We start from the raw sequence: 24,245 nt of genomic DNA, 5'->3' as shown, positions 1-24,245 counted from the left end.
TGTAACTTTTGTAAAAGTTATCAGTAAACATATTTGCTCAAAACTCATTCAGTCATTTGCAGTCCTAAATTCATATGAACTTTTCCATCATCCCCACCCAAACCAGATGGTAGGTGTTTGACCCAACCTTATTTGAACATTGTGTATAAGGGCATCCATACCAACCACAGCCATATACAGATCTATGATTATCATTTTTATATAGGCAATTATAGCAGTCACATAAAGGACTACTATAGGAGCCAGAAAGAGGGCTACCTCTCTGGTCATTACATAGGCTACCATAGGAGGAATAGCTTCACACAAATCTGATATATTTTGTTTCCATCTTTAATAAAGTTAAAAGCTATTTACATACCTAAGTAATAGCTACAATAAAGTATTGATATAAATAATGTTTATTTAAATATCTTACTCTTTTTCACAACACCAGTGCATGTTTAAGTCTAACCAAGAACTGCATTAAAATTAAATAATTTAATTACTATAAAAAGCATACCCTTCCAGGTTCCTTATAGGACTGATAAGGTATTCTTTGCATACTAACCTATTTATTTAATGTAATTTTGCTCTTAGATAATAAAATATTGTAACCAATTATTTTCTAAAGTTTTACATTTTAACAACAGACCTAATGTACAGCATATATGTTATGTATTGGTTTTATAATTCATAATTTAAATATTAATATATCATAAGCCACACAGAGTTCAATAAAAACTTTGCATACCACCTGAAGATGGTCTAAGTTAGACCAAAATATTTTGTTGTATTGTGAAAAAGAATAAAATTAAAATAAAAGTTGTATAGACAAATATTATTTATATCATTGCTTCTTTATTTAGCCTGTCAACTGCCAATAAATGGAAATACCCTATATGAAATTACAGACAAAATTTATAAGTTTTTGCTGTAATTTATTGTGGGATACTGACACCATGTATCTGAAATAACAAACGATTACAAATGCATATATCTGTATAATACACTTTCCAAAAAATGAAAATGTTGTGCTGCAAAAACTTTATATACATTTCCTTAAACTAGTGAGTGAGTAATGGTCAAAAAGTGAGTACCACTTCTGTAACAGGTCTATAAATGTACTACAATTTCACAATACCACCTGCATTATTCTGAATTCTAACAGCTAAAGAGATATGTGTTATGGACTAGGTATTCTGTGCCCTCTGAGGTGTGCACTGGCATAATCAAAAGCTTGAGCATTGGACCCCGGGAATGCACAGGCACATTTTTGTTCTTCTCTATCAGTTTAGTCAGTATCTGTCTCACTCTTCTTTGGGCCATGCTATCACTGAGATAAGCATTAATAGGGCAACCTGTGAACAGAAGTCAAAATTGAATGTGTTTCTTTTGCGTGTAAAAACTTGTAGGACAGAATAACATAGCTTAATCTTATACAAGTATCTTTAATGAAATTCATAAACACTGTAGACAGTAACATGACAATTTATCCTGTTTATCTTTTAATTATCTGATGTTATTCAACAATTAACAAATTTCATCTAATAAAACAGTTTTATCAACCTTCAAATTCAAACAAATATTAAGTGGGAAAGTCATAAAAAGACCACTCACCTAACAATTCAACACCATGATGCGCAGAGACTGTAACAATTAGTTCATCATCATTTTCATCTATGAGATACAGTCGCAGTAGAAATGCCAGTACAACAGGATTTTTCTTCCCTGGAAAATATATGAAAATATAACACACCTCATGGCCACTTTTATAATACAAAATGAAAATGTTTCTTGTTTATTGTAAAATTAGTAATCTTCAAGGTGGGATAGCTCAGTTTATAAAGTGTTATGGGCTGGCCAACCAAGAGAGGCAGTGACTTTTCTTCAATTTGCTATACAGTGGATGCTGATGGTTGCTTCCCAACAAACAAGATAACGAAACTGGAATATGAAGCTCACCACTTATCTCCATCTAGTGCTGGGCTCAAAAATGCATGAAACTTTACTTCCACTCTGAATACATGCTTTAATGGTGTGTGGTTCTTAGGCACAGAGGAAACGTTACTTTTTTAAACCATCAAGTAATTCCTCGGATAAAATACTGTTTTTTCCTAAATTTATCTTAAAACAAAACAGAACCCAATTTCATGAACCATAATTAAAAAATAAATCAACCCAAGAAAATCACAGCTGCTTCTCTTATAAGGTATAGTGGATGGGCCTTTGAAATGTCAATGGGAAGTTAAAAGAGGTAAAATTACAAATCTTAGCATCCCAATAAGCTCATCACCCTGATGATGGAGGCACCAAGCACTTCTGTAATGTCAGTAAACTTCTAGCAGACTACACAGTGCTACAACTCAGAAGATATTCATCTTCACATTTAAGAAGATTTAAAAACAACTGTCAGACAAGCAAATGGACAAACAATTACCTCAAAAAATTTTCAGGCACTTGCTGTAGCAACCCTGAGATAATGCACACACGTGTATTTATTAATATATGCAATCGTTACCCGTTACCTGTTTTGAAACAATGTCCACATAACGGCTGATTAGTTCCTGCTCTCTTCACCAGTGCTTCATAACTCTGCATCTGAGTACAGCTCTTACAAAAGCCAGTGATAATATCTGTTTTTGAGCCACCTAAAGATAGGCACACATAATAACATCAATGTTAACACTGAAGGTAGAGGTAATATGCTCTTCCAAAATTTTGGCAACCACTACAAAACCACACAATTTCAAAAACCAGAACACAACTGTCTTCTACTATACATCCCTTTTAGATACAAATAATTGGGGATGGGCAACTTTTCAGATAGTAACAGTTTCTACACAAATACCTGCTCAGTTCAGTGTAACAGATATCACAAATTTTAATTAACTTTTCCCAATAAGTAGTCACAGATGAGAAAAATTACCAATTTTAACAATATGAGAAAGATGTGCGCATGCATGCACACACACACACACACACACACAGAGATAGAGACTTCATATTGATAGAAATGAAAGCAAATCCTTATTTTAAACCACTGGAGACTTCACTTCGTCTTACTTAAAACAAAGAACTTACTATGTATGGGAGGTTCAACATCCTTCACCCATGCTTTCAGCAAGTACACTTGTTGATTTCTTGTTATCCTCTTTTTCTTGATGTAGGAGATGTTTGCTTTAAGAATTCCTGGCATTGCATTAATGCCTGGTAAAAAATCGAAATAAACACAATTAGTAACTTATGATTAAAAATAGTGTGCAGTACATTTTGGGTTCTGATTAATCCAAAAATTTAACCAAACTGTACTCTGTAGAAGAGCCGCAGGGTATGATGCCAAAATGGCATGAACCAAAGGTTTTGGCTTAGAATTAACAAAACTCAAAAATAAAAGAACCATGTTAAGCGGATCCCTTGCCATCATGGCATGACATCTTCAGGTTATGGATGAAGATGACTTCCAGATAAGGAGGGTGGCTGCAAATATATTAAATAAACAGTCATAGACAGCAAACACAGGGTAGGTACCAGGCTAACAAATCCTCACCATAAAAAAACAGTACATATAAAATGTAACACAAGGCCTTAGACTTGGATGGATTCTGTAGAATGACCTAAACAACAGAAAATGGACATGAGATTTCAAACCTGCAATGTTAGAAATCTCTATAGGTCAGACTGAAATGAACATCAAAAGAACTAGTAATATATATGTCAGTCCTACTGAGAGTAGAAGATGTCGGGTGGGACAATGGTGACACTGAATCAGGACAGAGAAGATCAAACCAAAGATGATGAGACAGGGCATGTAGCATGCACAGAGGTGATGAGAAATACACAAAATTTTGATTGGGAAGCCTGAAGTGAAGAGACCTCTTAGAATACCTCCATGTAGAAGGGAGGATAATATCAAAATGTATCTAAAGGAAACTTGATTAGAGGGTGTGGATTGGATTCATCTGACTCAAGACAGGGACCAGTGGTAGGGTCTTACTATTGTCTTGTCAAGGACTCTGCTTCTCAAAGTTAGACACAAGAATTCTAGTGGCTGGTACTGAGTATATTAGAACAGTACCTCTGCCCTTGCATGATTCATACTGTTCTCTCATTCAATGAAATACTCTCTCCAAATGCATTCTGCATACTTCATAGACCCCAATGTTAATTTATTGCTATACAAAATCTACTGCAGTAGAACTAACTACAGAATATTGTCCTTATATAATGAGCTCCACAGAGCACAGTCCTCCTTGAGAAGCTAACATTAATTCAGCTAGTGAAGTAATTCCTGAAGGTTTATTATGAGTTCACAAGATCCTGCCACAAGTCTTTATATTATTATCAACATCTGATCTCATATGCATCTATTTAAACAAGCCAGAGTCTAGAGAAGGAATATAGTTTATAACCAATATTATCAAGTTAAGAGTGAATGAAGAGAATAAAATCTTACAAGTGTACAAATAAAAATGCTGAGTTACACAAATAACTATATCACAAATTTGAATATAGGAGGAAGAAAGGAGGCGGGACTCACCAAGAGGACAAAACAGAGAAATTTGTATTACAGGTTGTTTTTTCCCAAACAGCAGTAGAAAAAAATTATCTTACTGTGAAAAATTTAACATTTGTGACAGACCATTTTACCGCATTTTAAAACGTGGAAGACGAGGGTTACAAGTCAGACAATCCATGAACACTATTTCAATTTATTTACTTAATATGTTTCTGTTTCAAATGGAAACCAAAAGGTGAAGGATTCATACATACATACCTGGCAATTAACCAGCATTCAGTTCAGAGGCATCTAGCAATACTATAACAAACCACTAGTTTGAGATAATCTATTGAATTAAATGTATGGTAGTAAATTACATAACAATAATGATAGTGATAATAATGATAATGATGATTAATAATAATAATAATTCTATATATCATTAACCCTTTCATTCTTAGTCAATATATATGAATCAGTAGGCTGCACACTAGTTGCTGACCACTCTATTTTGTTTGGAAACCTGTACAATGTTTCATCTCCACACATTTCAACATACCATTCTTACATTTGAAATTAAAATGTTTAAGATAATGATCACCCTATGTTATGATCAACTTAAACCACATAAATATATTGAATGACAGCTAAGAAATCACACTGTAGTTTTGCAGAAATCTTCCATCCATAACATGTAAAATGATCTTTTCTGACAAAGGTGCTCTGTAAATAAAAGTGAAAAGGTAAATTTCTTTGTCCTTTTGAAAGCATTATTACTACCAGAGTACCTTACAGGAAAGTGAAGCTAACATGCAACAACTGCAAAAATTGTATTAAAATAAATTTAGGAAGATCAAAATTATTTGAAACAAGTAATATGTTGAGACAACAGTGTTTAATGCTGCATGGAAGAAACTGTTATTAAAGTCAGAGAAGAGGACAGAAAACCAGACATAAAAACATTAATCTTTTCAGGTGATGTGTCAATTTGGTGGAAAGATGAAGAGAAAAATGAAGAAAGACTAATCTGTAGAATCTTATTATAAAGGAATATTGGCTCAGAATGAATACAGACAAAAGTAAGTCTACAAGGATTTCAGGGAACCTAAACACAAATGTCAGAATAAAAGTTTATGATATATTGGTCAAGGAGGTGGACAAATTTATTGATTTGTTTGGGAAGTGAATTCAGTAAAGGATAACAAATGAATAAATCAATAGATGAACACCAAATAGTTCTAAACTCTATCAACTATGAAAGAAAAATATGGAACAAAGAGATCCCACAACAATGTGAAAAAAAATCATAAAGTGTATACTTTGAACCAATCTGAAAATTTAACAGTGAAACATGGAGCCTTACAAAGAGAGACATCAAAGCAATGGATATGATTTTAAAGTACTGAGAAGAGAACCAGACAATATAGAATTATAAATGAAATGTTTATAGAAGTTGGAATCTAAAATTTGCTAACAGAATGAGAAGAGAAACAACTACAATGATTTGGACATTTAAAGAAAATGGATAGAACAAGGGCATTAGAATTAAAACTTAAAGAAAAGAATACCATGGGATGACCCAGAACAAAATGGTTCAACTAGGTATCAAGAGACAAAGAAGTGGCAAGAAATGGAACAGGAAAGATTGTGGGAAGATATATAAAATAGATCAATACTGCTAGAAAATCTGAATATGAATAGTGTTTAAAAATGTTATACTAAAAACATATTAAAATTATATTATACACTTTTGTGTAATTAAAAATATTTTAATGATGCAAAACACTGATGATACTTGACAAACTTTCAGATACTGTAAGTCTACACTAACCAAAACTTTGTACAAATATTGATCACTTATCAAATAAATTTGGCTTTTCTCACTTTATATTCAACATAAAGAGGGATCATAACATTTTCCTAGAACCTCCGTTATTTAAAAGTGTAAAGTTTATTATTACTGAGAATGCACTATATTAGGTTTCTTCTATGTGACTAATTATCTATGAACCAATAAACCAAAATGCATAATATAAAATGAAAACAGACTATGTGATAGCTTCAAAAAATTTCAGGCAGAAGCAAATACAGCGACATTGTACCAGGCAGGTCATAGCCAGCCTGAGCATGTCTTGATATGCATGCCCACTACATACAACTAGCACAACTGTTCAGATGATGTTATAGTGGAACTTACAACTTCCAGAGAGTGCAGTGGTGAGATGAATCACCCTGTGATTCTCCCAACAACCAATTCTGCTAAATGACTTGCACTACTGCAGAAGAGGATAATGTGAGACAGGTGCAAGAGGTTAGGTTCTCTGATAACTGTCACACAATAAGGATGATAGCAGAGAAAGTCACAATTTTGGTTGGCAGCTGCAACTCAATCCTCAGCAGTGACCTGAAGATGCAGTGTCTGCCAACACATACAAAGAATGCTATACACTGAACAACAACAATGCAACAATTACACCAGGATCAATGGACAGCCCATCAAAGCAGCAGACATCAAATAGGACTTTCTTTGAAAGAATGTTTCATGTGGTGAAATCATATGTTTCCTGAATGATCAATGTGCATAAGAGTCCTACAAGTTGAAGTTGCCATTATTGCTCAGAACCATGAATTTCTAGCAGAAATGTTTACAAAGGAAGGTAATGGAAACCATTACAATCAGCAGGATATCATGTATACATGTTTTCCTGAGAGTGCTAGACAACAAGGAGGTGCTTGCTCCTCTATGGGAGGCAATGTGCCCGAAGAATCCAAAAATGTGCATCCAAACAGTAGGTAGCTAGGTCCTCTTGCATAAAAAAGGCTCAGGCATATCAGTCACCACCTGCAGAGCAGCAGGTCACCCATGATATTCTCCTAAGCAAATATCACACAATTTTTTCATAGGAGAAAGACTGGCTGAACAAATTCCACTTCAAAGATACAATGAAGGTTAAGGTTCATGCAGTTCTGAAGACTGCACTGAAGGATGTCACTTCCAGAAATGTTTTGTACAAAAACAGACATGAGTAGCTGTAGTACAACAGTATTCTGTAGGTAACTGCATTTCAGGGCTTTTCAATGCCACAATATCTGAGATATGGTTCCTATCCTATCTCAGAACCTTCTGAAGCTACCACACAGCAGTGCACACATATTTAAACATTTGATATGAAACGTTTCTCTGTGGTAACAAGCATGAAACTATTAATGGCACAAACCTTACAGGTTACTAGAATATATTTTGTACAAATATACATAATAAATTACAGAACTGTTAACTTAAGTTTGGCTAACCTCTCTGAACATTCAACAGAAATTCAGAATCACAAGTTGTCCCTAGAAATTATCATTTAACAACATTTTTAAATGTTGTTCAAACTCATTCTTTTGTAAGCTCAACAACAAAACTTAAAAATTTACTAAACAATAAACAACATGTAACACAGCTGATAAATCAATTCCTAATATCTCTTTTAAGTACTCACTGACCTGAGGCAAACACCACTTTGTATTCAATGGTGTCATTGTCCAATTCTGCAGAAGACAGTCCCATATGTTCATCTTCAGTTGTGTGTTTATCACTTAGGACACGACATCTTCTATCACCTTGTGCAATACAGTCCTCTTTTACTTCAGATCCACTTTTGTTTTCCTCAAATATGTGACCCCCCTCTGCTATTCCACCATTATTCTTGGTAACTGAGGATGAGACACCAGAACCAATATCATCTACAAAAAGCAAATCTTCAATATCTTGGTTACTTGATGGCAAACTGCTTGTCACACATGCTTGCTTGAGTGCAGAGAATTTGTCAGATAAATCTAGATCATCCACTTCACTTGCAGGAATTACTTCAGAAGCCACAGATTCTGTGTCACTCAGTTCATCACCTCTTGAAGAGTCTGCATTAAAAACAGGAGTCATATTCTGGCTGCCACTGGACTGTGTGCTAGTATAATACTGGGCACCACTTCTTGTCTGTATGGCATTAGCAAATTGGTCATACATTTCATTTATTTCATCAACCCGTTCTTGTGCATCATCTTTATGAAACATACTTCCTGCTATATAATCCTGTTGCATACTTTGTTCAGATACTACAGAATGTTCTGAGTGCTGTTCTTTGCAATTACTGTTGCCAGAGAAATCAGAAATCTTTTCCGAAAGAGGAAATTGTGATGTATTAGAAATATTTTGTTCTGCCACTGATTTCTGCAGTGACCAACAGTTACGATCACCAACTGATGTCAAGGGTGGTGGTGTGTTTCGAACCTCTGCATAATCCTTAGAATTTGACTGATCATTTTCCTGTACAGGATGTTGTGCTACACAAACAAAATCATCTCCCCTGCTCATTTCCACATGCAATAGTTTGAATTCAGATTTATTTTTCCCATTATCAACCGATATAATTCCTGATAATGTGTCCTTGCTAGCTGCAACTTTGTTATCCATCTTTCCCTTGTGTGCCAAAGGAACGGAAGGAATTCTGGAACTATTCTGTGAAACATTATCTAAAATGACAGGAGAAGAAACAGAGTTTGAGGGTTCTGTATTCAAATCATTACGCACAATCATCCCTGACAGACTCCTCACTGAATTGTCCACTAGATCATCATTTGACTGAAATCCACAATGAAAGGAACTGCTATCGGGAATAGCTGATGTGGGAGTAACTGCCCGACTTCTTTGACCCTGCACATTTGAACCTTGTTCTAAACTATCATGTGCTTTCCCTGATGTACAGTGTCTTACTATCACTGCTTTTCCAAGGTCATTTAGCAACATGGATACAAGTTTTTTAGAAAAGGTAGTGCCATTGGTGTTAGACAGTGAAAGAGGAAAAGTTATACTTTGTTGTAATTTCTGTGCTGACTCAATCATATCTTTTGTCTGATGCAGAGAAATCTGCTGTTTACTTGTTGAAGGCAGACACACATTTCCCTCTTGCTGTGCAGATGTAACTATTCTAGACCCTTGTTTATTTACAGTACACTGTTTTAGAATTGGTGATGAATGTAATGGTGATGATACAGCTGACATGAACTGATCTTTAGATGAAGTCACAGAAGTTGAAGATGTATTATGACCCGAATTTTCAGATGAATTTGGCTTCTTTGAAGATGGAGGTGGTACAGATTTAATACCATGTGCCCCACTCTGCACATCAAATTTTTTAAACTGTTTACATGACACTGCATGATTTGTATCTTGTTTACTCATTACAGACAAAGATTTGGAATTTGTCAGTTCCAGATTATTTGAATGTAAACTGGTTTGTTTTGAAATTGTCTGTCTCTGAATTCCTGAACTCTGTGACATACTACCTGAATGTGATTGGTCAACATTTAACAGAAGTTCAGAATTGTCAGTATTATTAGTAAATACTTCTATTTGTGCAGGTGCTTCATCATTTGTCTGAGTATCAGCAACACCTATGCCCACCATTCTTTGTGAATCTAAATCCTCACTCATTATTTTTTTTAATTTATGCCCACTTCCAAATCTTACATCTTCATGGGACATATGTCTCTTCCTTGACACACTGCTTACTGGTCTAGAAACAGATTTTTCAATTTCCTTAATTACATTTGTACTTCTGTTCTCACTTTCTGTACCACAATCTATTTCAGAATCATATTCTGTATTTGTATGGGGACTGTCCGAATCTGATGACGACAATAAGGACAATAAAGATGATGATGATGGACAAGCACAATCTCCTGGCTGCTGTCTTTTATGACATTCAGGTGCTAGTTTTCTGATCTGTAATTCAACATACTTATTATGATGCTGCAGTTTCAATTGCACAGCCTTCAACCTCCTGAAAAATCCAGAATGTCACAATTTATTTCCCATAAACTATTCTTTGTGAAATATATTCTAACTACATCAAAACAATGACCCTAATGAGCAGGCAAGCTCAATCACATGTTTTCTATATTCAGAATGTACCAGATTTAAATCTAAACCAGAGAGCTGTATATTCTGACATAAGTTTCTCTCTTCCATGCCACAGGTTCAGAAAACAGTGGGAATACTAAAAGATCATGTAATTGTGTATTGGTACTACCATTCATTTTTCCAATATCCCACCCCCTTAAATAACATCTAAACCATGTGACAGATTTACATGAAATTCAGTACAAACATGATGACATCAGACATTAGAAGCCACCCCTTTAATTTCAAGTTTAATGCCATCAATTAAACCAAACAGTGGCTATACAATATTCAAGGTAAGAGCAAAATTCTTCTGTTTCAGGTTCAGATTTGTGCTTCACTGGGTGTTTAAAATAATCAAACTTTTGGCAATATTATACTCTGTGTATAGTTCTTAATTTTAACTCTTACCTTCTCAATGTCACTGCCTTTGACTCAAGTCCCTTGCAAATGTTAACAGAATTATCATTTCCAATCAGCTTGAAGCTTAATATAGGCCTTTTAAATTGTGGAACGGAGATCAATTCCACTTTCACGTTTTTCAGCTCTACAAAAGAACCTTTCTGGAAATAAACCAAGAATGAAAAGGACTATTTATCTTTATATAATGTCCTATGAAAGAAAGAATAAACAGATACATCACAAGAAAAATATTAACATACCACAATTTTCTCACTTCGCTCACAACTTCTGAATCTTAATTTGTTTGATTGGATGAGGATAATAACTGAATGAGGTCTTCAAGAAATATGGCAGTACTAACTGGTCACTACACTTCCCATTTAATGCCAGTTACTTCAAAACCAAAATATGGCTATACACAGTGGGAAATAACATTAATTCCTAAAGCAAAATTATGAGGCCTTCCTCAATAAATATAATTTATACTTCTTGTAAAAATGCAAAGAGTTTGTCTTATTTTTGTTTACTTCCATAGTAATCATGCATAAATTACACACTGCCAATATGAAATATCTTTTGTAGTTATAATGCCATTTATTACTACACACAATAACAAAAGGGAGAATTTGGTGAAATTACTGCCATGGAAGCCCTGACAAATGATCTCAATCAGACGACGTCAGAAGTATGAAAGTTGAGAGATAAGGGTTGAAATACCATGAGGGTTGCATTCCTGAAAATCATGGCACAAATAAAAAATGTGTAAAATGGGAAACATATAAATGCAGAGAGGCCTTTGTAGTTCCTGGAATCAAAATGGTGGGGCAAGTCAATGAAAATGCACATGCAAAGTTGTGGTTCTCTGTGGCAACTTCTACTGTGTTTCTAGATAGGATACTGACACTCGTCATGATACTGAAATAAAATTGGAGATGCAGAAGCACAGACAGATAGTGAATGCGAGTCACTTATATATCGACATTCTGCTACATTTGACACGGTAAACTGTAGAAGAATTAAATCACCCTTGCTGTGCTGAATAATCCTAAAATGTAGCATACAAAGGGCATTTTAATCAACTGATCTGACAGCACAGCAAATTTAAATGACACAAAAAATTATTAAACATTATACTATTTACCTTGACCTGTTTCAGTTTCAGAGGAGGATCCAAGACAAGGATCCTTACTTCACGGCTTGCATATGCCTCTTCTTGTGTATCACTGTTTTTATCAAAACATACAGAGAATGTGCACAACGTGCCATCTGTCACTTTTAGGATCAGCATCTCGTCTGACAGGATCTCAACTTTGAGTACCTGCACAAGCAAGACACCTTTAGATATTTATCAACATGTTGTCATATTGCAGTTTTCTGCATTTTATCCATTAATGAGTTCTAAGAAGAATTTATTTTCAAGTTTGTAGTGTAGCATACAGGTATGTTATGTTGATTCTTCCTGCATACTTTTGGATTAGTTATTTCTCTGAAAATGTCTTATTAAAGATTATGTTTGCATTGCAGTGCAATAACACATGCTTACAATTCATGTATTTGCTTTTGGCGTGACTCCCAATATTAAGAAACAACAAGCACTTACACAATACCTACATTCTTTCAAATGCTTTAGGTAATATTAATGGTCTAACAAGAAGTATAAATTAATAATTACAAATTTAATGCTCCACTTCTGTGCATTATTTCCAATTATATCAGACCCCAACAAAGTTAAATTTTATTATAAATCAGGACAATGTCATAATACAGTGGAACCTCCCTTACTTAGCTCTCCAGCTTAACAAACCTTTATCTCTGTGTCCCCAAATTCCCAAAACAGAAAAATAATTTGCAAACATAACATACTTAGTAGTGTTTCAGACAACCACCTGTATACATCACTTTGTGGGTTCTGTGGGTTAGTGACGTTTACATTTTCTTTCTACTGTATACTCTTCCTTTTCTAAAAATAAATTGATAAAAGAAAAAGTGGAGTTTCTGATGTGTTTGTAAGCGATTAAATTCCCAGTAATGATTTTTCATTATGTGATGCATTTTTATTACTGTTTTTATTACTTGCTATATCTCACACTGGATTAACTTGCTTTCTAATTAACCATCCTACCACATGGTCCCATTTATATTAAGCAAGAGTCCACTCTACAAACACAGCAAATAAATTCTTCGGTAATTGTGTGCAATATTATGAGACATGTCAGATTTTTCAATCATGAGATAATTCTTGGGTATTGCACTATTTATTGGCTGTACACTATCCTTTGCTATGGAAATATCAGAACAGATTAGACAGATTTTACAGTTTGTTATTAAAAATTACATTGCTACTTGTTTTTCCATTTTTCATACTACTAGTTCTCACGTTACTAAAATAGTTCTCTAGCCATCAATCATAAAGCACTGTCAAGATATCAATCATGATATCTATTTTATGTAACCTCTGCATGAAGAGTATAAAATGAACACATTATGAGAAATTCACGTCTGTCTCTCTACACCTGCCTGCACATTTCTTCCCTGATAATCAGTGGATTTTGACACTGGAAGCCTACAATGGAATTTGTTGCATGTGGTCTATATTCTCTTTTCTAAATTAAAGACTACTTTACATGGAAGTTTATAGTAATTACTGTTTGTACAAAATTCCTGTTAACCAGATATACAAGAACATAATATTATTCACCTTGCAAACTAGATTATAGCTTCCTTCTTTCTTTATTTCACTCAGCAGAGTTGCAGTTGGTTCTGAACTCACAACAACCTGATCTGTATCAGGCACTTCCGCTGTCATGAGAGAAGGCCTGTCTGACTGGTGTACATTAGCCATCGTTGTTGGGTCTGATGCCAAGTCTACAACTTGTGGTGAGAGAGGTGCTGTAGAATTAACAGTAGCTGGTACAGGGGTGGATGCTGTCAGTTCCTGATTTTGTGATGCAAACCATCTGCGAAGCTCAGTCAAACATCTTGCATCTGAATCTAAAGGAAGAGTTTAACTAGTTATTTATTTCAAATATTAGTAATCACAAAAGATGCACCATTTAAAAACATTTTTCTATACCACTAAAAAATCTTGGGACAGTCATTCACTAGCAGGGATTTAAACCAGGCACCTTCAAAATAATAATTCACCATTTTTGACAGTAGGAGAAATTACAAATATAATTTATTCCTGTGGTTCACTTTATAAGTATGACTTATTTTCTTTCCATGTAAAAGTGTATAGCTTGTAATTCTTTTGCACTGTTCTGTCTTATTTCACTGTGGGTAAACCTGTTTTGTAAAACAGCTTAATTTGCAAATAAGTTGTATTTGTTTAATTTTTAAACAAAAAATTGAAGGTAAACAGTGTTGTGTTAGTTTTCAAACAATGGCAAACAAATAAAGTGTGTGGCAATGGTCAGCATACACACCACCACTGGCATACTCACCACAAAAATGAAAACTGCCAGCTGTTGAAAATGCATTTTTTAACCCTTGACCTTCTGGTGGAAAGGTCACAATATCTGATGTACTGAATACACGACCATCCAGCACTCCATTGAATAGTTCTGTCTGTAACAAATAAAAATAGGAAAGATTTGATAATTATGACTCATATCATAGCATCTCTTGTGCATAAGGATGTTACAACCCACTGATGCTTTCCTTAGAATGAAATGTAAAGTCTTCCCTGCTGCTAAAGAAAACAATACACCACGCACACACATAGGGAAGTGGAGGCTTAGAGCCACACATTCTCAACCTTAGAATTTGGAGGAGGTGAGAAGTTAGTTTCATGCCCCAGCAACTAAAACTCCAAGGAAAGAACCCTGGTACCTACTACATAGGAGGCTGAGTATACTCCAGAGCCAATCTGGACTTTTATCAGTTACATTGTAAGTGTGGATTCATACCATTCTATTAATTATGTAATTTAATGTGGTGTTTCAAGTTCATCATATCTACAACACAATATTACAGAAGTTTGTACTGACAGGATTCACTATACATTTAAAATTTCCATTTCTTCCATAAGAAAGGATATAATGTAGTTTACCTGGAACATGTGTATTTCAATGCATTATTCATAAGCTTCTTTAACAAATCTCATTAAGAAAGCTTGTGAAATATGCAAGTACTTATAACAAGGGTCTACCACAAATAATGACCTACCTGAAAACTACTTTCTCTCAAAAATAAGGTATGCTCTATTCAGGTTACAATGTAGTCCACCTATATCAGTCTCATGTCTCACAGTATGGTTCCTACATATTGCTAGTTAAATTATACAATGGATACTGAACTTACCTTCATTCTATGAAGCCTCAGAATATAACCACATTCCAGTTTAGGAAAAGCTTGTTCACATTTGAAGAAGATATGTACCCGAAAATCCTGGGTAGGTCTACAAGTCTCATCCCTCAGCCTAACAATCGCATGCTTAGTAGATTCTGTGGGCATCTAAAGGCATAAAAGATCAATCACACTTGTACAATTTTTTTTAAATGTATCCTTACAGAATTACAAAGTCACTTAGGACAATCAACCACAAACTCAACTCCAGTCCTCCTCGAGAAGTTTGTACCCACTCAGCTAACCAAGAAATTCCTAATGTTCATCACCACATTCACAACACCAAACCAGCGGACCTTATTCTGAACCAAATGAATATACATACATATTTTATTACATTCCATGGGTCCATAAGACAGTCAGATGACAATAGGATGCGGAAAAAGTCATGATAATAATACAATACATATTATAAAGTATAATTCATACTATTATATAAATTTCACATAATATAAACATAGGGTTCACCTAAAGAAATGATAAGTTACAAATAGATCTACCCATTACACACAGAAGAAAATTTATCACTTATTTGTAAACAACATAAATTCATTGACAGAGTATGAATCCAGTTCACATCATCACACACTACACCCCTAACATCATGACCACTACTTGTGAGCAGCTGTAGCATCCACACACATGCGCAATATCCAGATGTCATAGTCTCTCCTGCTACCTTCTGCCTGCTCTGACCATGCCATAATATCATGAGAACCTAATATCTCATCTACATGGATTAGAATCAATAACCAGCTTCATGGTTCTGCAACTTTATACCAAAGGAAAAGGACCCAGTACCCTACAGATCACACACGGTAGCCAACAGAAATATATCTGCCAGTGACAGGAATCAAATCCTTGATGTCCAATCTACAGCCAATCGCACAACTTAACAACTAATCTATCCTCACTCATAGATGAGATTTCCTGTGTTCAGTTTAAAATACCACCCCAATACATTTAAAAGTTTATAAAGCAAGAGAGATATTAATCAGAAGAGTGTCTCTGGAATTCAAGATGTAAACCACACAACTATATTGTTCAGTAATTGAATAAGATGGCTGCTAAATTAAGAATAAATTTTACCTTTGTAATGCTGGAAACCACTCCATACACATTAACTTTCTGCTCTGGTTCCACCAATTCAGAAATCTTCTTGTATGTGTATGTTATTTTTGTGTTCTGCAAACGCACTGCATTTTCACCCAAGGAACCGTGAGGCTGCATAACTCTGACTGAAGAGAAATCTGGAGAAACTGCAGGTGAGGCATTGCCAACTGATGAATATGTAGGTAATGGATAATCTGATGAAACTCTAGGTGAGGTACTGTTTACTTTAATTGTATCTGAGATGTCTGAAAGTGGTGAAACACTTCTTGAGTTACACGAAGTTACAATGAGGCTTGGAGAGGGTCCTCTATCAAAGGTGCTAGCAGGGTCTCCACTATTGATGGTGTTTGGAAGTCTTTTCAGGGAGGCATATGGAGACAGACATCTTACTGGTGAAAGTCTCTGAGAATTTCTAAAATTCTGAAAGAAAAATATTCCATAATTCATTACAAATTAAAAGCACTTACATTATATTCTTCTATACTTTCTTAACTATACACTGGTTATACACAACAAAATGGGAATATAAGTGTGCATGATAAATTGATAAAAATGTGAAAGTAGCTATGACTTATTTTAATGCATTATCTCATTATTTGCTTGGAGGGACTGGGAAAAAACCCATTTGAAACTGAGGATTAAGTATTTGTGGTGTATTTGATGATACTGCCAGTAGCTCAGTTTACATCAAATGATAGGATGATTATCATGGCTCCCGAGTGATTTTTGCCAGAATGAAGTTTCATCTCATGACCCACCAGTGACCCTCACCCCATGCTGGTAAAATTCAGAACCCTAAATGTATGAACCACAAGACACTCCACACAAACCTCATACAGGTTTTATAAAACAGCTGTAGTGTTATAAATACATTATTTACTCCATGAAGACTGAGTTTCCATTTGCATGATACAGGCCAGAGACCCACAGGTATCTTTGTAGTACTAAAATTCATTTTCAGGAGACCAACCAGCAACCTTCATGGAAGTCAATGTGTTTATGAATAATAAATTGGAAAGGATACAAGAAAAAATGGCCATGGCCTCATTTAAGGTAAATTGTTGGCATTTGTCTGGAGGGGCTAATCAAAACCACTGATAACCCTAAGTACAGCCTCTGTACCATGATTTGAACTTGGAACACCTAAACACAAAGCAGAAGAAAAGAGGAGATGAGAGTAAAAATTTAATTAGGATGAAGGGAAAGAAATTAAGAAATAAAGGTAAGGGTTCTGAATGAAAGTGGTGAAGGAGAAAACATGATTTTTGGGAGAAAGACAGCAATTCACTGAACTCAAATCAAGGATGTGTTTAAGAGATATAGTTTTATGTTACTCAATTTGTATTAATAGAATGACTTGGTGTGAGTCAACCTCAGGACCTAGCATAGATTGCTTCCAAAACATTTACAATGAACCATATAAGTACACTCACTGTCATACGGGACTTTCTTATGAAGAAGACCTTTGCACCTGGCCGTGGAGGTATGCCCATGCGTGCCTGCAAGTCATGGCAATCAATTTCAACACGATATTTTGTGTTCTCCTCTATATATGCTGAACGGAAGGCAGCAAAATCACCTTTCTGCAAACGAGCATCTGCCAGTGACGTGGCAAACTTGTTGAATGCATACACATTGAACAATTTTCCTTTCTGGCAGTCAACAGTAACTACAACAGAATTCATTTCTAAATGTTATTGACAATGACGCTGAATTACTAATTTTGGTTTTTCTCCAGTCGTCATTATGCTTCCTCAGAAAACCTCCAAAGATCAATGGGCCCAATTGTGTGGGTTCACCACAGGACAGGGGAAGAGCCATCTCCCAAAGCATAGTGGTTTTTTGAGGAAGCATAATGACAACTGAAAAAGTCCAAAAAAACTGAAATTAGTAATGCAACAGAATCATTACACATATAGTAACAGTTCTCTTGTTAACACTCTGAGGTCCAGTCGATCTGTGAGAATATGGCTTTTTACAAAAAAAATCATAATTTACAGTTTATCCATATACTTGAATAACTTAAAATGAATAAAGAGAAACAAAGAGAGAACATTCAGTACTATTTTTAAGTAATTTCACTATTTCAGCTCTTACATGCCAGCTAGATTGTAAAAAGTGGAACTATGAATCCATGGTTTCTTATAAAATAACATATGATAAAACATAGCATACTCACTGCTGACATAATTTTTTAAAATTACAGAAATCTGACACGCATTAGAAAACATAGTATTTCATACCTCACAGAACACAAAACATAAAATGACTGTTCACAGAATGTGTTGGAAATGTTCTTCATTACCCTGATTGAATACATGCATCAATCCTCCTGTACATATTCCGAGGCACATGTAACAGTTTCTGCCATGATACCGATGATAGCACTTTCAGTTGTTATATGCTACTTGCATTGTTTTGTTATAAGTGTTCTTTAACACAACACACAAAAAAAGTTGGGGGATGTTAGATCCAGGGATCAGGAAAACCATAATCCCTTCCACATCAATTGTTTTCTTCCATTATGACACTAGTATCTTCCCACTGAAACTAGCGTGTCTTTTGTGAAATTCCACTAAAGAGGAGAACTGCATAATCATAGATAAACATGCTTCAATATTGACTGTTTCTTAAAACATGATGACCCTAAAATTCTGCAACATGACACCATATACCAGAAGCTTATCTTCCGCAGAAACGGGAGCATTTCTTGGAATGCATAAGGATTTTCTGTCATCCAAATATTATTGTTCTGAGAATCCATATGCTTACATGAGGTGAAATGTTTTCTATGCAGATATTTTTAAACATATCACCCAGTATATATGTACAAAAAATGAAAACCAAATTTGCAGATTAACTTCAGATTGGGAAACACTGGCCTAAAGCTTGGGCACTGTGCAAACCTTTTACCTTTAATCTATCCTGTTTACAATTTTTATTTTGACTATTAGCACCATTCACTGTAATTAAAGGCACTTCATCCTGAGTCTGGAATTGTCAACAAAGAATAATGGCACATATTTTATCAACTTATTTTTATCAAAAAATTAAACTCACACAAACAACTTAAAACATGAAACACTTAAACTAAAACAAAAATAGAATCCAGAATGCTGTGGAAAATCTAGTTCATTTCTTGATGAAACTGTGATAAGGCCTTTTGCACTCATTAAACTAAAATATGAATATTAATGCTTACCATAAACTAAAAATTTATACTTTTTGTTACCAGGTGTATTTTATTTCTCATGAACAGTCTCACATTATACAGAAAAAGTATGCTTATTACCCAAAAAAATAAATTAGTATTGTAAATTTCTGCTTATCAGCTGTCAAAAGCAGTCTGCCTAGGTAACTCAGCAATGACACTTTTTAAATGTGTGTGTGTGTGTGAGAGAGAGAGATAAAAAGCAAACTGTACATACCTTCATGCAGATATATTACTAACAGCTGTCTATCATGGTTTTTAATCACACTGGAGATGTGACATATTACTCCCTGAAAATATAAAAGTCTAATCATAAAATACATTCTAATACTTTTAACATCAGAGGTGTTCACTGCTTAACAAAACCTTCAAATCAGGGAATGATGATAAAGTGTGCCTGGATCCAAAAATTGTGAATACTTTCCTTCTGAAAAACATATGGGAGTCCAGTGAGTATAAACTTGCCCATCTTCCTCCTTTCATTAACCCTTTCATGACTGCAGGCTCAGAGCATACCAAGGGTCCATGATATAATCACTTTGGTCAAAATTATACATTTTCCACTGTGCTGCTTAACACACATACAAAATAATAATAATAAAGAACATCTTCCACCTATTTTTGAGACATTATTATTAATTATCATGTTTATGACAACATACCAGCTCAAAAACATTTAGAAGTTACTTCCTCTTTCTTGGATCCAAGTATTTTCCTCAGTATTTGTTTTCCAACACCCTCAATTTCATGACACTTACCAAAATAATTTCATTGTGCTGTTTCTGATCATGTGCATATAGGTCATTCAACATGAAGATGTTTCCATGTTTCTGCACCTCCCTGATGAAATGCTTCAATGTGGGAGTCTGAATCTTCAACTCTCGTACACATGACTCAGTCATTTTTTATCTGCAAATGTAATACATACACATTATCATTTAGTTCCAAACTAAGAAAGTTGGCAAAATGTTTTTTAAACATCCAGCTAGAGTCATGACAGTTCAATCAGTACAGCAAATAAAGATGGCTGTTTATTGTAGCACTATGTACCAACGTTTCAGAGGTACTACAACTCAAAGTTGTGTCTCTTGTTCCATAAGCACCATTTCTATTACTACAAAATGGACTTCATTCAAATTTTGTATTCGGAGTTCACATTTAACTTAATTTTGGAACCTATGGGTCCAAAATCACCCTTCTTTTAAGTGAGCTGAAATCAAGGTTTAATAATTTTCTTAACTGTCTCATCTTACATAAAACTGTCATGGCATACATTATAAAGCTTTAGATTGCAGTGATGACAAGAGACTTTTCTTTTGATGAAGATAATAAAAACAAAGGATTTGCATCATTGGCCTAAATGGTATGCGCATGTATGATTGGGAGATCTAGGCACAGATGTGAGGATACCTCTAAAATGGACCTTAAAGAAATAGTGTGAGAAAGTGGACAAAATTTATCTGGCCCAGACGGGCTTCTGTGGCAGGTTGTTATAAACACAGCAATGAACATTTAAGTTTCATAAAAGAAATTCTTTTAACTTCAGAGAGACCACTAGCTCCCTAAGCATTCTGCTTCAAGCAGTTAGTCATGTATTAATAACTTATGAACATATTACTTATTTACATTTTAAAATGTTCAGAAAGCAAATTTTACAGTTGCATTCAAAAGTAAGAAAAAAATTAACACCACCTTCTAAGGACAACAATTTAATATAATATGAGAAAAACAGTGTTTATTTTCTATCAGGCAGATGGCAACCAGCTAGCTGTAACAGATTTGACCTGCCCATGTACCAAAATTAAAAGAGCCAGACACCTCAAATATGGATTACAATGCTAAATGTCACTGAAATTTGCTAAGTAGTCATTCAGATGTCAATTTTATCAAATGGTTTGAATGAAACAAATCACACAAAATACAGATATAACACAGTTTAATTTTTCCTTATCTGACATTACCTCTCATTCGTCAAAGATAAGCAGTAATTGATAAGCACTCTAAATTCATGTTGCCAGTTCTGTTTAATATACAGAAGAATATTCCCTTTATTTTAGACAGTATATCATTTAAAACCAACATCCCATGTTATTTACTTTAGCTCCATAGCAGTAAGTTAAATTTTAAACCTCACACACAATGCCCCCAATGTTCTGTGGCCCACCGACACTCTTTTAAACGAACAACAAACATTTTTCGTATAAAGTCTTAAAGGAGATCTCTAACACTGTTGGAGCTGCATCTTCCATACTTCTGGCGTGACACTATATTTCGTTCAACAAATCCGAAATAAATGTGAGGTTAGAATACAATACTTGAGAAAATATTAAAGTACAAACACGGGTCTATGTTGAATGAAGGTACCTGAACGTGCTTACATATAATTTATTGCGTTACACATTTCACTAAGAAATGCCAGTTTATTAGAGCTGAATTCGTATCTAAACAGTGTATGTGTACTACGATCTTAAAACATTTTGTAAACACCTTTAGATATCACGCACAGAAAATTTCAAGACATAAACATTGTACTGGTAAATACATTAAGAAAGCAACATAAGTACAGTAACACCAAAATTCACAAATTTACATACGACTTGCAACAGAACAATACTACAATCTAGAATTTCAATTTTTGTTTATATGGGTCATGCTGTTATATCCACTCTTACCAACTTAAAACAAGAATTACCGTTATTTATTATGGCATTATCATAAATTCAAGTGAAAAACAAGTACCGTCCTTTTGTCTTTAGTTCAGTATACATGACAGTCGTTCATCACCATTATCTTGGTTCATCACTTTTGCTGCATGTCAAAAGATTCATGCACAGATCACACCATGTTTAAAGTACTAAAATTGTAACACTATTCAGATTATTGAAAATACGTAATTTTAAAATTATAAACTATTTTACTGCATTAGTTACATGTTGTATTGTAGGCTTACTCACAAAGAGAATAAAATTGTAATATCTATGAAAAGTAATGGCTTCATGAGGCTTATCAGTACCAGCAATGCAAACATATAAGCCATAAATATGCATTTTTCTTATAAATAAATTATGCCACAACGGGATAAAACCATATTTATTATGTTATTCCCACTGACTGTGAAGGTATGTTTACACAACTTTTACATAACAGTCATTCTATGTTACCCACTATTACAAACTTGACAAACACATTAACAAACATTTACAGCCTTACACTTACTAAATTATGTTCTTTATAACACTGTTACCAAAAATTAAGCAATTGCATTCTGCCCTGATTTAAGGTGACATACTTTATCCATTTAAACCCAATTAGACATATAATGATCTGAGTGAAAGACAAAGTGACAAACATATTTGCATGGCCTTGTCTTTCTATATGCTCCTGACCTACCTACAACTTAATCACCACATAACTTTTACAATTCTTGGAAAATCAATACTCTTGTTTCAACCACAAACACCTTGTTTTGAAATCTATCAGTGAAAAATGTTGATCTAAGAAGAACAGATATAAGCAAGATACATTATTTCATTTTTGAGTCACATGTTACATGCAGTAACCAAGACATTATTATCATTAGTTATCATCACCATCACTTAATACTGACAATAAATTATCTCAACTCCAATCTTGATATAATAAATTCAATAGTCCTGAGCATTCTCTATACACAATCATGACATGGTTGGCAACCTGGAAAAGGCTGAGCTAGATTTCTGCGATAGCTCTGTGTCAAAAAAGTCAGGCTTATGTTCTTCAAAATACACATACATTCAAATGATTCAATTTCATACAATAAGAGTTCAAGTTCGTCTGCTACAGCTTGGTATGTATGACCACAATCCATGCCTTGAGTGGGACTCGAACCCACGGTCGCAACAGCCAGGCGCACGAGGATCATGCACCGGCAGAAGACACATAAGTGGGGAGTAATAAATTTTTCAGAATAAGGAAGCACACAATTATACACATTTTTTTAGTATTAAATCAAGGAGGTTGTGAATGGACATACAAGGAGTTCAAATGAGGGAAACAAGAATTGCTATAGGCACTGGAAAATATAGCATGGGAGTAACTTTTAATAACTTGAACATACCACTGCGCTTCATGAAAAATCCCAGATCTGTTTAAAAGTTTAATGCATCATTATGTGATGCTATTGATTCTTAGTATCATGAAATATAAGACACACCCTGATTTCAGAAATTTTAAATGTAAAAAAGTTATCGTAAAATCACAGAAATATAGTATTACAAGAGAAATTAAACAAGTGGTGTGAATGGCTTGGAGACTGGAAGTCTGGAAACTGAAAGTGGGCAATAGGCACAGTTTGAAATGTAAGTGAACACTGTGCAGAGAGATTGAATCATGCTAAACATTTATGTTATTTTAGGTTGCAGTGAAACTGGGGATTTGAGGTATAACTTGATATGCATGAAATGACTGGACCACCATCAAGAATATAATCTTCAAGAAGATAATTAATCCTAATAATGCATTTCTCCTCAAGGACACAAGACAACTTCTTGTTCATAGTAAGAGGAAAATGGGAGACACGTAACAAAGATAGAAATAGCTCTAAGAAGTACCAGCAATGAGAAAAATGGAATAGAGCAGAAAGTGTGATAAATCAAGCCTGTCCTGCAGAAATGTGTATATTGTAAAAACAACAGGAATTTAAGCCATAGCAACCAGGGGTTATGCAGGAAGAACCATATGTAGTGCAGCACATGACTCAATAAGTAAACATA

At 34.5% G+C, this 24,245-nt stretch overlaps 1 protein-coding gene across 6 annotated transcripts; it reads right to left on the bottom strand.

Moving 5' to 3' along the window:
- Window positions 1–312: 312 nt before the first annotated feature.
- Window positions 313–22,572, bottom strand: LOC110827432 (uncharacterized). 6 transcript variants are annotated; one of them, XM_022059095.2, is made up of 15 exons: window positions 22,449–22,572; window positions 20,253–20,403; window positions 19,712–19,784; window positions 17,717–17,952; window positions 16,260–16,703; window positions 15,126–15,278; window positions 14,267–14,390; window positions 13,522–13,814; window positions 11,965–12,141; window positions 10,833–10,984; window positions 7,967–10,302; window positions 3,061–3,186; window positions 2,505–2,627; window positions 1,597–1,707; window positions 313–1,337 (listed from the first exon to the last, which is right to left on the bottom strand). In XM_022059095.2, the coding sequence occupies exons 2-15, from the start codon at window positions 20,394–20,396 to the stop codon at window positions 1,141–1,143; spliced, it is 4,689 nt and encodes a 1,562-aa protein (XP_021914787.2). In that variant the 5' UTR covers window positions 20,397–20,403; window positions 22,449–22,572; the 3' UTR covers window positions 313–1,140. The 6 variants fall into 6 exon arrangements, with proteins under 6 accessions (XP_021914787.2, XP_021914786.2, XP_021914784.2 ...); XM_022059094.2 differs by lacking the exon at window positions 22,449–22,572 and adding an exon at window positions 22,234–22,354; XM_022059092.2 differs by lacking the exon at window positions 22,449–22,572 and adding an exon at window positions 22,187–22,320.
- Between the last annotated feature and the right edge of the window lie 1,673 nt (window positions 22,573–24,245).

The sequence above is a fragment of the Zootermopsis nevadensis genome, unplaced genomic scaffold (assembly GCF_977971745.1).
Source record: "Zootermopsis nevadensis isolate Lab colony 2312 unplaced genomic scaffold, Znev_1.0 Znev_ptg000010l, whole genome shotgun sequence".
NCBI lineage: Eukaryota > Metazoa > Arthropoda > Insecta > Blattodea > Termopsidae > Zootermopsis > Zootermopsis nevadensis.
This window is presented reverse-complemented; position numbering and strand designations above follow the sequence as displayed.

Coding starts and splice junctions, on each gene's coding strand:
- LOC110827432 (XM_022059095.2), bottom strand. CDS start 20,396: ATGACTGAGTCATGTGTACGAGAGTTGAAGATTCAGACTCCCACATTG. Junction 17,953..19,711: donor AGTAATATATCTGCATGAAG/GTATGTACAGTT, acceptor ATTCTGTTGTAG/TTACTGTTGACTGCCAGAAA. Junction 2,628..3,060: donor TGTTGAACCTCCCATACATA/GTAAGTTCTTTG, acceptor GCCTATCTTTAG/GTGGCTCAAAAACAGATATT.